General features: G+C 37.9%; 1 protein-coding gene across 1 annotated transcript; it reads right to left on the bottom strand.

Moving 5' to 3' along the window:
• Positions 1-4,343: 4,343 nt before the first annotated feature.
• On the bottom strand, positions 4,344-14,417 carry LOC140233806 (basal body-orientation factor 1-like). Its single transcript, XM_072313904.1, has 10 exons — positions 14,284-14,417; positions 11,700-11,934; positions 11,340-11,405; positions 10,829-10,972; positions 9,991-10,142; positions 9,332-9,545; positions 8,448-8,651; positions 7,705-7,925; positions 7,038-7,229; positions 4,344-6,769 (listed from the first exon to the last, which is right to left on the bottom strand). The coding sequence occupies exons 1-10, from the start codon at positions 14,340-14,342 to the stop codon at positions 6,649-6,651; spliced, it is 1,608 nt and encodes a 535-aa protein (XP_072170005.1). The 5' UTR covers positions 14,343-14,417; the 3' UTR covers positions 4,344-6,648.
• Positions 14,418-16,059: the final 1,642 nt, after the last annotated feature.

Here is a 16,059-nt window from a genome sequence, read left to right as displayed (position 1 = left end):
CTGATTTCTTCAAACATTAAAAATTTTGCAAAAAGCAAATATTTTTTGATGGTCCAACTAGTTTTCAGCTTGATAGAACATTTTATTTGGGGCATTATCGTGATATAGTCCCCACCATAGCCTAGGCCCCACCACAGTGCGCGTGCACCCGCGGACTAGGGTTAGGGTATAGGGTTAGGTAGGGTTGTATTTAGTACGGACACGCAGCGGTAGATATCATATCAAGATTATGCCTTATTTGGATTCATTATCTCGATCCTTCACGATTTCAGTTTTTCAAGATCGCATGTACTTCATCAATTTCCACCCATTTTGACATGTAAAATAGCGCTATTTATGTGTAAATCCCATAGCATGGTATGATGGGGTGCCGCAAACTGGACCCATCCCCGACATTTTGGTCACTGTTGCAATCCTCAAAACTGACAAAGGAAATGAATTTTAGAATATTTAACACAGTTACACGAGGAATCGTTACCATGCCAGGCCTCTTGCTCTTTTCATGGTATAAAGATTTTGTATAAAGTCTTAAAGATACAAACAAGGGATGATGGTGGTTGCCTGGCAACAGAACAAAATCTTAACGTTTTGTTAAGAAAGTCATGGTTTGTAGTAAAGTGTTGAGCCTAGTAGACCTTCAGACATGAACTAATGTTCCTCAACAGGGATCGCACTACAAATTCTCACCGTGGTCTTTCAAATCTCCGCGTCGTGAGGGATCGTGCCTTGCATATGGAGGTACTGTAGCCTGATGCCAGTGATTCTCCTCAGCTGTCCGGTCCTCAGCATGCGTTCGGTCGTTGGCAAATGCGAAGTTCACAACACGTCTCCACATAGACGGGCCCTCCGGATCCCTCCTGTTCAAGTTCAACGTCCGACGTTTTCTCCAGACAAACTTTTTGCTTGCTCTTTACAACACAGTAGTACTGTATTAGTCATATCATGCACTTGTTTTTTCCTGTTGACCTTCGATTCCGCCCTCACTACCAACGACGAGGAAACAGCATCTTCCGTTCCACTGCACAAATCCGACAGGGGCTAAGGTTGCCGACGATGTAGTGCAGTGTACTTGAGCAGAGCTACGAGCGCGAGCGGTACTGGTTCATCCGATCAACATCAAGTGTTGTCAAAGATTCAGTGTGATACCAAAGGTCGTACAATGCCAATGGTACACAGGTGTACGATCTTTGGTGATTTACAATGCATGACCAGACTGGGCCAGGGTCATTTCGTTTGTGTAGTCAATCATGCATGCAATATGACAGAAAACTTCTCTGCTGATGGGGGGGGGGGGGGGGGGGGGGGGCAGGTAGACAGAAAGATCCGTCTGTCCGGAGGACTCTTCTATTTCGCCATTAACGCTGTCCTCTGTATACGGAGGGGATCCGTGAAGCCAGACGCAGTCTCCACGGAACATTCCCCGACGGACAGATACAGACCGATCTTTCGGTCAAGGGGCCAGGGAAAGGGACGCTTTGGTAGCTCCATGCTTGGAGGTACATGAAGTTATGAACTACATTCTAGTTATATAGATCTAGTTGTTGGGAGGGGGAGGGGAGGGCCGTTATAGGGGGCCTATGGCATACGTAGTAAATGATAGCCTATAGAGGGATCGAGAGATTGGGGGAGAGAAAAAAAAAAAAGGTAGAAAGCAGTTGGGAAAGAAAGGGCATTTGGGAGCGATTCCTGAAATTTCTGCTGCATGGAAAGCTCAAAACCTCGTTCAGAAGTATTTAATTTGAGCCTTCCTCTTGTACTGCAGCTATAGATGGAGATGGGGGGGGGGGGGGTCTTCCAAGCTGGAAAAGCCCGAAAAACCTGCATAAATTTTGACAGTGGGGGGGGGGGGAGGGGGGGGGGGGAGGGGGGAGGGGGTAGTTGAGTTGAGTTGAGTTTATTAACAACATACATGTGAATATGATAACATGATACAATAACATGAAAATCTTTTATGAGAATACAATGATATACAAGGTTGGACTGTACAGTACTGGTTGAGGTGGGGATTCAGGTTTATAACATTCCTAAGTAAGATGATGAGAAACCTCTTTTGAAATATGAAAGAGCATGTAATCTAGAGGATTCAACGTTTATTCGATAAAAATTGGTTTTCAAATGGCTGAGATATCCCCAAAAGTGGTAATAATAAAAGGCGACAGGCCACGCCTTAAATAGGATCTCTTTGTTTCACATTGTTTTTTGATATCTCAGCCATTTTAAAACCGATTTTCACCAAATAAACTTTTGACACCCCTTAGAATTGCATGCTCTTTGACATCTCATAGAGTGGTTTCTGAATATCTCGCAAATCGTTAAAAGCTAAATCCTCACCTCAACCAGAACTGTACTATCCCTTTAATCTTACAGCTATGCAAGCATATGTTTTACATACTTATATTTATCTTACATAAGAATACATGTGGTATACATATGTGTAATTGATTTAGTTTCATTGTGATACATTCATCACTGAAAAGGCAAAGAGAATGAATAAGTATGTAATATAGCCATATATGCATAGACAAAGGTTCTGAAAAAAAGAAAACAAAAAGAAAATAGAAAACAGAAGATAATGTTGTTAAAGGGGGAACCAAAAGTTAGCACAAGTGCTAAAGTGCTAGTTGAGAATGGTTCTCCCATTATAGCTACATGTATATTTAAGATGCTTATTGCAAGGTCTACCCTTCTAAAGTAACTGTACTATAAAAGTACATTAAACGAAACATCTGAATATTCTTTTCATCACTAAATTTCATTTAACAAGTGATTTTTTAGGTTTCTTAGAAATAAAGATCTTGTTCTTTCCTCTTGGGTGCTTTGAAATTGAGGAAAATAGCACCCACTTACCCATGATAATAATAATAATAATAATGATAATAATAATAATAATAATAATAATAATAATAATAATAATAATAATAATAATAATAATGATAATAATAATAATAATAATAATAATAATAATAATAATAATAATAACAATAATAATAATAATAATAATAATAATAATAATAATAATAATAATAATAATAATAACAATAATAATAATAATAATAATAATAATAATAATAATAATAACAATAATAATAATAATAATAATAATAATAATAAATTGTGTCCCTTCCTGAGCTAATTTTGCTGGCAAGCCGACAACTATATTTTAGGTGAAGATCATAGGCCCCTACTGGGATTCTATTATAGGCCTACAGATGATGAGAATTTACTGGATAATCAGAATGTGTGTCAAGAGATTGCAAAAAAAAAAAAAAAAATCATCTAAGGCTTCTTAATGACGGAAACATTTTCTTCATTCATGAGTACACATAACAGAAGTATATAGGAGGAGAAGAATGTAGATGAGAAGGCGACAGGGAAGAAGAAAGAGGAGATGAAAGAGCTAAAGGAATGAAAACTGATAAGGATTGCAGCTGGAGAAATTCTACCAATCAAATATCTGACAAAAAAAAAACAACAACAAACAAACAAGCAAGCAAAGAGGAAATGCTCAATTAAGCACCATAAAGAAAACAAGTTATAATAAAGACATTTGACAATACACAACTCATCAAATTAAAAAGCAACAAAACTTTGTGTAAGTAGCACAGAATTTGTTATGCTGGCACAAAGTGATGGTCTACTAACATGATAATTGTCATGTGTTTGTCTCAAGGCTATATATATATATATGCAGGGGGGGGGGGGTCTCCTTCCATCGAGTCCCTGGTATTGTAATAGTCTACTGGATCTATTTTGAAATGGATGGTATGAACTAATGGCACAACATTAGCATGCTTCTCATAAAGGACAGATACACATAATTATCATTTAATTTCAATGTATTAGATAGTTTTTGCTATTCATTGTTTTTCTTTGTATTATTCCTCTTCATTTCTGGTGACAAAATGACTAAAGGTGCATTCAATCACAATACAGCAAGAGGTCTCCTGGCACCTCCTGCAGATAATCAATATTTGAATATACTCTCCCAAATGATAGCTTTACTAGATAGAAAGTCTGGAAACAGCCGTAAAACAAACAAACATGAGAATCTAATTTCATGTACAGGTCAGTGTGTGGAACATAAATGTACCGGTATACTATTTTGTGTCCATGCATTTATGTACACACAAACGCACATACACACATATAGATAGATTAAGATCTTAAGTATGTACATAATTAGTAACCCGTTGAAGAAGAGTCCCGAGAATACCCGGGCAGGTGTCAATGGGAAATGCGTGTTATAGCAAAATCAGTCCATCCTCGACAGTTTAAATGCTAAAAGACAGTAGGGTAATGTTTGTAATTTCATAGATACTATCATTACTGCTAGTATTACACCAAAACAAAGTCACTGTCATTTATCAAAAAGACAAACAATTTTTGGAATACTTTTCAATATGAATACTTACAACAGAGAGTAATAGAAAAAATAAATATTATACTCACAGCAGAGTTGACATAAAGCATGAAATGTGGAGGGTACATTTTCTTTTTTTCCATAGAGAGATTTATTGTACCAAACTGATTTCAGATAATAGTCATGAAACACAACATTCTGTCAGAGTAAGACCATTAGAAATCTTCAGAATGGTTATAAAATAGTATATCTAGATCTATACACTTTACAATATTTACACGCTTAGAGGTCGCTGTACCAAGCCTTGTATTCTCTCAAGATGGATGCAGCTTAAAGCAAATTTGTTGATACAATACATGTAGTTATAGTATTGTGATTTCTAATGGCTGTGTCTTTAAAGAAAGATGTAACTGTAAGAGTCGTCTTGATATACTGGGAATTACAAAGAACCCTCAGTAAAACACATAAAGAATACCCATGGGTTGCTTGTATAAACTTGGATGTAGATGCACAACATGATTCTCGGTATTCTCAGTAGTTGTCAAGTTGCCCTTGTTTAGTTTTGTTTTGTCATGATGTGATATTAATCATGCTGCTTAAACAAAATTAATGTTGATACGGTTTTATTCTCAGCCATAAAGCAATTTCTGGCTTGCTTCATCACCATGAAATGAAAGATACAAGAAAATGTCATAGTGCTTTCACTAGTCATTGTGCTGAGGCATGCCAAAGAAGATGCAGCTTCAAACTCTGGGGTCACGGTTGATAGTAAGTAAGTGTATTTGTACTGTACACTGCATCCATTTCTCTTCTTCATTTCATTTTGGTAGGAGCCACTTAGAGTAAGGGGGCAGAACACTTGGTCAAATTAAGATTCAAGTTAGTTCTACATCATTAATGCAGTAAAGAATACCTATTGAGCTGTTAATCTTTTTCTTTCCTGCTATAGATTAATTTAACTTAGATACCATACTGTCTGGACAATAATGATGACTTGCACATATCAAACTCTGAAAAATCGACCCTTTTTTCTTTTAATAAAAATTCAGCCAATTTAGGATTTCATGTTAGATTCAAAACAAGTTTGGCTACAACAGTGTTAGATTTTTCTCATGCAATGCATTAAATCATTTAAGTTAAAGTCAATGTTTATGAGGACATTTCTTAGACTCACTGTTGTTTGGAGAACCTCAAACATCTCAAGGAAAATTTATTCCTTCATTTCTTCGACTAACTTTTCCCCAGAGTTATTTTGCAATGGTCCGTGCAATGCTTTTCACTTTTGTACACTTTTACACAATTCATGAATTATCAAATTTAGCAGATCATATTGCAGAAACAGCCATTCAAGAATGTATTTTTTTTTTCAAAGGCATAGTAGGAATAGATCATCTACAACATGCTGAACAACCCTATAACAGTACATAATAATAAAAGGCCAGGGAACACAAGAGTAGTATCACAATACACGTGTGTATACTGTTACCAGTAAAATGTACACAGCAAAATTCTGAGTCAGTGTGGAGGGTGAATGATAATTACTTTGCTAGAGTGACGCCAGAGATGAAGGTAAGAATACTTTGTTCATATCTTTAAGGTACAAGAAGTAACATTTATACAAAAGCATAACCAAGGAGTAATAACTCCTTGGTGTAACAAATTTGCAACCTCCCAATGGCAGGCAAACCACACATTGATGATGTGAATATAAAGACATGACAAGTGTAATTCTAATCAAATGTCTGCTTTGAATATATATAAAATCTGAGACAAAGTGGTATAATGAAGTCTCTATCATTAATTCACATGCTATGGAGAATTGTTCACAAGGTCATCGCTTAGTGGCTAGCACACAACTACATACACAAACAATTACATGTAGTGAATATATAAGTCCATTGAAACTACAGTTTACACATGGCTATGACACAGAGCATAAACAAGAGGCAATATTGCTTGTTCAATGTACTTGCATTCAGCATACACACAAACTGTACAATTGTCTACCACTTTCAGTGTGCGTATTTTGGTCATGGTGAAGTTAGAAGTATGTTGAACGTGTTATGACTTTGTTTCTTGCATGAAGGCACTTGGTAGACATTGATCACTGTTAAAAATGTCTGTGAGAAGTGACAACAAATTAAGAAATTCCACGTATTCACACATGAAAACTGTGTTGGTATGTGCCATCGTTGGACAATGAATTTTCTTCTTTTGCTCATCACTCCAAGAAAATGTTGTTTTTTCCAGCAGTAAATAAAAACAGATATACAGCCTGGCAGGATTGTTCACATGGCAACGATGGATGTGGATTCCTTGACGACAGGAAGTGCTACCGAGGGCTCACTGACATCGGCTTGTGTCAAGAATGTCTGATCCTTGTTGTCAGGCGGAGCTTCAATGGCAAGACTGATGAAAGAAAAAGAAAGGGAGAGAAAAGTTGTAATTGCTCTCAAGTGGACAACAATAACTCTCTCTGGCAGAGCCTAGAAAGCACCATCATACTTCAACGAAGACATCTGATTTCACAATACCACATGACAAAATTTAGCACAAAAGTTAACCTTCACTTTGATATACAGGAAAATGAATACATCTTGTCGACTTGACAGCAGTGATTTGATGTCAAGCTTTAAAGAGAACACTCTGACACAACCCTACACACTAAGATACTCACTTTGCAGACTCCATGATGACCTTGTTAGAGATGCTCAACGAAGGGCGCTTCTGTTCTGGTGTTGGCTTGAGGTCAACGATGGGCCTATGGCCCGTCTTGGCCCCATTCATCTTAGCAAAGAGGAGTCTCAGGACTCGTTCCCTCTGCTCCCATGTCAGGTCACCAATGTCCAGCTTGGTACCAAGGCCAGCCCTGTTTAAGCCATAGTAAAGAGAGGGGAAAGGGGGGGGGGGGGGGGGGGACAGGGGAATTTCAATGATACCGGTATATTGAACATGGCAAAAAAACGTAAACTGATATGGTGCAGCAATGTATCATGCATTGGCAGTGTGCATATTCTATTCAAGAACTGGATGTTGACAAAACTTTGGACTGAATTTATAAGTCTCTGCACCCTTCTTAAAAATCTGTTTCGATCAAACTTTTTTTAGACTTTACCATAACTATCATCACCACCTTTCACTTTAGTATCGTAGCATAATCAAAAGGGAAATATAACAACTGCAAATCATGTCATAGAGTGAACTGCACATTTTTGTGTCTGCAGTGCAAATGTATGCATACAAGAGTCATAACTTCTGGGTATAAACGTGTAAATAACATATCAATGCAGTGAGACAAATTGAATATCTTGTCATTGATTGGAGTCCGACTCTGAAATCCTTACCAAGTCTCCGCTGCCTTAAGGTCAGCATACACACTGTTGGTGCTATTGTCGGATTGGTTGAAGGTGCGGATGCGTGGGAAGTCTGCCTTGCCTGAGTGAGCCTCTAACATCCTCTTCTGGTAGGCCGCTGCCGCATCACGGAGGTACTTGGACTGGTTGGCAACAATTTCCTTCTTCACTATTTCCAGCGAATCTAGGAAAAACTGCTCCATTTCAGTTCTCTGTGGTGAGTGGTGAAATCAAGAAAAAAAGAAGTGAGAAATGTCACACATTGATATAAATACATAGAACTGGATGGCAACAAGCTGACTGGCACAAAATTTGGAAAATCTTTCACATGATTTTATGCCTTTCTCAATTTGTTATTACCATGGGAAGGACAGAATGGAACTGATTTATGTCTCGGTGGACTTGCCCACACTTAATTGTCGCATGAACTCCACATTTTAAGAGGCAGTAGGCATCATGAACTAGATAAACAAAAGAGGTTTCATCCTTTTTAATCCATGACAGAAACACTGGATACCTGTACGATATAGATGTTGCAAGGGAAAGTTGCAGTGTTCCGTTCCTTGACACAATCAATTTCACATAGAATTTCCTCTTGCCCTCCTATTAAAATATTTAGTGTCTATTTAAAGAGTGGTTTGCTTGTTTTCTTTTGGGGCGGCTTGAAGGAAAGACAGCCTACTGCATATCATGTTAAAAATCTGTGATGATTGACAAAATGAGTAAACTCCCACCTGATCCAGAATTGTCTTGGCCAGTTTCTTCACTTTGTTCATCTCCTTGGTCTGCATGTCCACCGTCCTCATCAGCTTGGCGATTTCCACCTTGCTGGCTTCGGTCTCCACATGGGCCCGCTGCTGTGTGGACTTCTGCTCCCTCTCAAACTCCTTCACTACATGGCTCAGGGAGACCTCCAGACTTGACACTTTCTCTTGCAGCTGTATAAAATCCAGATATATAAGAGAGCAAAGTGTTACATTTGTGTGAGTGTTTTTCTTTTTTTTGTCATGTTGCTTCCTTTATCAAAAGTTCAGACACTACTGTAAAATGAGGAATGTTCGCATGCATTTTAATTTCGCGAGCGCCAAGATTCATGAAATTAAAATGCATGCGAAAGTTCTTGTCTACACTATATGCATTGAACACCAGGGCAATTCACGAAAATTTAATGGCATGAAAAAGGCTGTCAGCTCCAATTCGCAAAAATTAAATGCGAATATATCATGTTTTACAGTATTCAAAAGATGCTGGACGATACACCATAACCAATTCATACATCCATGGCTGATTTTCCACTTGTTTGATTGCAGTACAAATTCAAATGGGGATGATCCATGAAAACTGCCCTGTGGCTTGCTCACATGCCCCAATAATTGTGATGATTTTGTGTCTTAATTCAACTAATTGGCCTACCATTAGGGGAGACACTCATAAGGTAGACAACCTCAACTTCAAAATGTTGATAATTACATAAATCTGTTCCAATGGGTCAACTTGCAAACATTCACTACATATTCAAAAGCTGCTTCCAACAGAAGGCTGAACAGCATGAGGGATGGAGAAGTCAGCAGAATAAGAGAATGTTTCAGTTCAGTACTGACTGTACATTACAAATTACCTCCTTGATAACTTTCTTCTGCTTCTTGCTTTCAACAACTTTTTCTTGGATGAGTTGATCTTGCAGCTCCCTGTCTCCTTTCAGCTGACTGTTCTCTGTCAGTAACTTCTCCTTTTCTGCCTTCAGCTCATCTGCTTCCTTTACATGGTAGTTCAGTGCCTCATTCAGTCTCACGTTTTCTTTGTACACTGATCTTGTTGTTTCATCCAGGTTACTGTCAAATAACCACAAAAGGAAACAGTAAAGACGAATGAAAATGTAAAAATATTTCACAGCATGGATAATGTAAATACAAACAATTGATGATGTCATTGTCCATCTTCCTTAAACAATCTCAGTAATAGATTCATCACAATGGCAGTAATGATTAAATGGATTCATTACCTGAACAAGTGGCTCTACATACAGTATACAAATATACACATGCACATCTTATATGTTACTATTATACTCTCTTTGATAATCTACTGTATATGATCTTTCTTCCACTTTTGACAAAGCATGCATAGTTAAAATGTCTGATCCAAAATGCATCATTAACAGTTTGATTAAGTGGAATTCTCTCTATACTTGTTTGAAAGCATGCATTGCAACATACTGGGTCAAGATTCCAGGAGATGGGCCTTGTGTGCCTCAAGGTACTCTACATGATGTTTTACCTGATGGCTTCAGTGTGCGCCCTCTCAGCCAACTCTGCAATCTTCTGGCTGGCCTCCTGCTGCAGACGAATCTTCTCCTCAAAGAATTTGTGTTCCATCCGCTGTAGCTGCTCTTGATGCTCCTTGTTGGTTAGGAACATCTCTTCTTTGATCTAAGTAGGAAAGTAAACATAGGTGCTCATGATATCAATTTCTTTACAACAGTATGCTCATTCATTCATCATAAATTATTCTTACAGGGCATCATGTTTGTTGAATGGTTCTACTTCTTCCACACTTTTCATCAAATTTCATTGAATTTACTGCAGCTGTTGCTTTTTCAAGTTCATTCAAAACAAGGTTTTTTGGGGGGCAACTTACGTTTCAATTTAAAGTGCTTTATAGAAGAGACGAAGAAGAGTGTCCTACATAGTAGAACAGCAAAGGAAGTGGTGGAGCATGCCAATCACAAACCAATGACAATTGTATGCATAATGAAAAATATTTACTAATGAAATGTGTCACAAAAATATTTTGAAAAGTGGTAAACACTGTTACTGCTGTGAATAGAGCAGATGGTTATGTTTTTCTGTTTGAGTGTGTGTGTTTGTGTGTGTGATTTGTCATCAAATTCAAGGATATACTATGCACCAGAGAATCTTCAATTTCACAACAAAATATTTGCTTTTCCTGATTAGAAAAAAAAAGAACCAATCAAGAACAGCATTACCATGTCATTTGCACTTTGTGATGTTCAGTTTCTATATTGCTGTATTCAGTAATACCTAAAAGAAGTGCCAATTTCAACCACAACTGAAGGGGGAGTGGGAGGGGAGAAGGTTTGGAACAAATTGCTCACCTCATCTAACTCTTTCTGCATTTGACCTCTCTTTCTCCTGAACTCTTTCACCAGCTTCAGCTCACTCTGCATCATCTTGACCTCATCTGTCTTGTCTTTAAGAGCCTGCTCAAGCTGCTGAAATCTCTCTGTGAAGTCTTCAATCTGAATTCAAAAAACAAGGTGCAAGCAGGATAAGTATTATGTAACAGAGATAAGCAAAACTTCAAAAATCAAAGAAGAAAACAACAATACTGGAATACGATGACAACTATTACTGTCTCTCAATTTTTCTTCTTCAAATGCATATCTGTCTGGGCAGATAAGTCACATGCATTATAGAAAGTCCTGTGTGTTAAGCATTTATGATTTGGGGCATACGCAATATGTCCTAAAAGACTTGAGATGGTATGTAATTTGGTAAATGTAGCTTATTATAATATCAAACTAAAACTCACATGATAGTATAGAATTCTCACATAAACTACATCAACTACATCAGCTACATCAAACTGTCAATGCTTATACTTACGATTTGCTGTTTATCTTTCCTTGATTCTCTTCTTGTGTCCTTCAGCTGCTTCTGTAACTTTGAAATCTGGAAAAGACAATTTCATGAGAAACAAGAAGTGAGTACTTTGTGTAATGGTATGAGTTTGATGGCATTATTGTTTGTGCAGTAGAGTAAATTTAAATGTAACAAATACATGGAGAAATCAATCAGTCAATCAACCATGCACTCAACCAACACATAATCACTGTGAAAGAACGGTACTACTCATTTGGATGTATTTGTTTGTGTTGTGTCTGTTTGTTTGTTGTTTGCGTGGATGTGAAGACAAGGCATGCAATATACATGTATATGTATCTTATGTGTTCATATTGTACATACCAATTCCTCCTTGGTCTGATCCTCTTTCTTCAGGTAGGTGATAACTTCAATTGTGTCTCTTTCAGACACCTGCATGTTCTTTTCAAGAGCCTCATTCTCCAGAGCCAGCCGCTTGGCTTCCTCTCTGAACTGCTGTCTTGCATTTTCTGTAGTGGCTAGTCTTGCTTCCCACAGTCTGGTATTGGCCTGGGCCAGAGCAGTGTCTGTAAACTTCTTGCTATCCTTTGATTTCTTTCTACAAGGGTGATATGCATACAATAAATGTGCAATAATATGATACAGATGCAATATCTGTTGTTTAAAAAAAAACAAAAACAAAAACAAAAACAAAAACAAAAACAAAAAAAAACCCAGATATCAAAGTACACACTTCTCAGGAAGCCAAATGCAATGAAGTAGATCTTGATAAAAGAAAAGACTGTTCATTTTCATTGTTTAAGAATAAAAAGAGAGCAACCCCTACATTAAAAAAAACTACAACTCTTAAGCTTTAGAAAATAAAGGTGTGTCACCATTTCCCTATAAAAGTATTTCACTTTATATCACTATGAAAGAACAAATTGCATTTGCATACAAAGTCAATGGATAGTGTTCAAGCATGAATATTTCTGAAGCAATGGTTCAATGCAGGGAAAGTTCAAACCCTTTCTTCCTATGTGAACTTTCATTTGTGATTAGTACAAAACCCAAGCCTCCCTCTTCGTTTTGATGTAAGCAACAGGGAATAATTTTCCTCGCATCGCATCGTAGTTTGCTATGCATTTTTACGCAACTGCTTAACAAACTAACTTTTGTGTAGCAGTTTTCTTCCACAGAAGTGTGAAGGATGCTATTTTGAAATATTGTTTATCAGCTGAAATTGCTACTCAAATTTGAGTTCGAAAATCACTCCCTGAGCAACATTACTGGTATCTAGTCAATTTACAGAGCATATCTATCTACAGACAACCTGTCATAGCCAGGATGCATTCGTCAGTGAAGACATGTTAGACGTTAACAACAGTGCTCCATTTCATTTAAAAGTTGATATAATACTATTAATAGTGGCTCTTGCTGGAACGGCAATTGTCGTGGTAATGACACAAATCCAGCTTCCCGATTGGTTGTAGCTATCAATTTGTTTTCTTCACCACTCTGCCTTTGTAAGTTCTTCTCTGAACCGATTCAATCTTTCTTCATCAAAGTTGGTATCTGAAGTTAAATCGTCATATTCTGAGAGACTCAAGTCTTTGGGGATTCCATCCCTAGAATACTGACGTAAACGTTTGGATATGATTCAAGTGTTCAAGATTTTGCATGATATGGAAGATTTTGATCCAGCTGTTTTCTTTGTTATCAAAGATTAAGCTACACAGCAGTGTCAAGGGACGGGGTCATAAGTCTAAGTAACTTGTATAAAGCAGGGCTCGACACTAACGGTGGGCCGGTGGCCCGGGGACACCAAAAATGCACGTCGGGCCACCAAAATTTCAGAAATGACGAATGTGGTGGCCTGATCGGGCCACCAAAAAAGGTCGGATGTTTGCCTTTGGGCCACCAAAAATAGAAGTTAGTGTGGAGCCCTGTATAAAGGCAGATGTCAAGCTAGTAAGAGGTTACCGGTAAACTCTTTCAGCCAGAGACAAGTAAATTCTTGAAATACGGTAGCCTTATTGTGGAAGCTGTCGAGGAAACATCAGTTAATGCCTCAAGTCTATACTCAATGATCACTGGAAACAGAAACAGAAACACAACAAATTTAATCCTGATTGCATAAATTGACCACCCCATGGATACATCACATGGAACTCATCAGGCGCAGGATTGCATCCTTTGAATGACCCTTTAGTTACTATATACAACTACAAGTCTTTGACTTTTATGGGCATCATCATAATAACACTACAGGTTAGGTCTTGGAATGCCCTCCCAGACCATGGCTTCCATGCAGACAATCTTGTGACAGCCTCCTCAGTCAATACCTTCATGTCCTGCTGACACATGACGCCAGACATAAGGCAGCAGGAGCTAGTTTTGAGGCAGTTTCTACATGGACCTTGTATACATATGGCACTTTCACCCTAGGTTTCCTACCTCCATTATTGCCTATAGATAGGCCCTGTCTAGTATTTGAATATGACACACGTCACCAAGATCTGCAAGAATCTTCAAGGTTGAAGGAAGCAGACTCGACTCCTGACAAGAAGAAGAAGAATAACTTCAACAAGTTCAAGAGAGGAGGAGGAGGAAGAAAAATAAGAAGAGGAAGAGGAGGAGGAGGAGGAAGAAGAAGAAGAAGAAGAAGAAGAAGAAGTAGAGGAAGAAGAAGAAGAAGAAGAAGAAGAAGAAGAAGAAGAAGAAGATGATGATGATGATGATGATGATGATGATGATGATGATGATGATGATGATGATGATGATGATGATGATGATGATGATGATCAGATGATCAAGACTACTTTGAGTGAACACTGATCAGCTAACACGGTTTTAGACGGCTGGGACTGAAAAGGGAGGCATGCAAGTCTTTAAATGACATAGCATACTTCGTCGAAATGAAGTTACTTCATATACTTCAAAATTACAAATAACATTTTTTACTTACCCTTTCTTCCCTTTACCCTTCCCTTTTCCTTTTCCGCCCTTCTTTGCTTTCTTCGGCATAGTGTTATCGTGATATTTTCACTATGGTTTGGTTAAACGGAGCATTAAAATGCCATCATCCTCACCGAGTTTCGCGAACTAGTTTCGCTGATGACTCGAGCCTCGGTCGGGTGTTATGTATAACATACATTAGGTAAGTGTGCACTCGGCGTGTGCGCTTTATATTCACCCAGCGAAATTTCAGTGTATGCAACTTTCGTCGCATGGCAACTACAGTACTCTTCTCCCGGCCCTGCGCCGGTGACTGGCGCTCGCATGCTCGCAATCAACCACACGCAACTGAACGAGCTGGTGATGAATCACATGTGCTCTTCCAATGAAAAATGAATTATTGAATGAATAAATACACACATAATAGTGATATGGTGTGCTACAAAGGTTTTCACGGAGTAAACAAAATATCTTGTTCAAACAAAATGGTTCAAACTACATGTATTCAAATAACAACTCAAGTGAGAATTTTTTTTCTATTTTCTTTTTTACTACACCTACCACAAAATAGATCTATTGGAGTCAAAACCAGAGGCATCAAATTCATGGGTTTTCATATGTTTCTTTTTTCTTTCTTTCGCTCTAAAAAGCCAATAGTGTATGTGTGTATGTGTGTGTGGGGAGGGGGATTGCAGCCCGACCCCCTATCCCAGTTCAATCCCTGGGCCTGAAATGTGAAGAAAAAAAAAAAATAACCAGTAAAAATTATGTGTTAAGAAGGTGAGATTGACAATAAAAACGAAGAGGAAGATAAAGACAATGAAGACTGACAAAGAAGTAACTAGCAAGAAAGGATGATGAGGATTATTGTCTGAAACTTTGAACATGCATTGTATCTCCAACCAAAAATGTATAGGCCCTATCTTCTCCCTTTGGCTGTTTTTTTACAGTAATTCAACTCTCCCCAATTCAACATCCTGGTGAACATAATAATAGGAAGATTCTCAACCATATCACACATCTTTGGCAATATCAATGTATGTAAGATATACCACATGGGTTTCGTCATACTCTCCAAGTAATGTGGTTCCCCACATTAAAAAAAAAAATAAATAAATGTGACTTTATATACCTCTAAATAAAATGCAGAAAACAACTTGTATCATAAAATATCATATCCCATATTTTCCCTAATTTTCTCAAGTAGATTTACTTTCTTCCCAAAGGATGACCGCATGATGTCATCACTGGTCAAATGGCTATACCTATAATGTTCCCTAACTAAAGCTGTTCTTCAATTTGTCTTGTGAAAAAAAAAGAAAAGCAGTCTCCATGACTATTTAACATGATAAAATTATTTCTAAATTCCTCATTTTTCAAACCCTGTAGGAAAACTTCTGAACTCTGACAGTTTCACTCCTATCACAGTAAACTACAGAATCAGATTTACATGAGGCTAGCTATAATTTGAAATGGTTATCTCCCCATTTTCTGACATGGTCAAAACCAGCTAATCGGACAAACTTCAATTTGCATACTACTGTAGTTCATGAATGAAACTGACAGAAGTTTAATGTACGTGCAGTAAGCAGAGAACATGGAGGCTGCAGGTGGATATATTCTCTGAGGAGACCTAAAAAATCTATTTTCGGAATATATACAAGTGTATGCACACACACACACACACACACACACACAATACACTGTAGGCCTATATCACGGGCAGATCCAGGAATTCCGTAAAGGGGAGGCGCCTTTACAAAATTAAAGGGGGGGGGGGGCGCAT

The sequence above is a fragment of the Diadema setosum genome, chromosome 1 (assembly GCF_964275005.1).
Source record: "Diadema setosum chromosome 1, eeDiaSeto1, whole genome shotgun sequence".
In the NCBI taxonomy this organism is placed as follows: Eukaryota; Metazoa; Echinodermata; class Echinoidea; order Diadematoida; family Diadematidae; genus Diadema; species Diadema setosum.
This window is presented reverse-complemented; position numbering and strand designations above follow the sequence as displayed.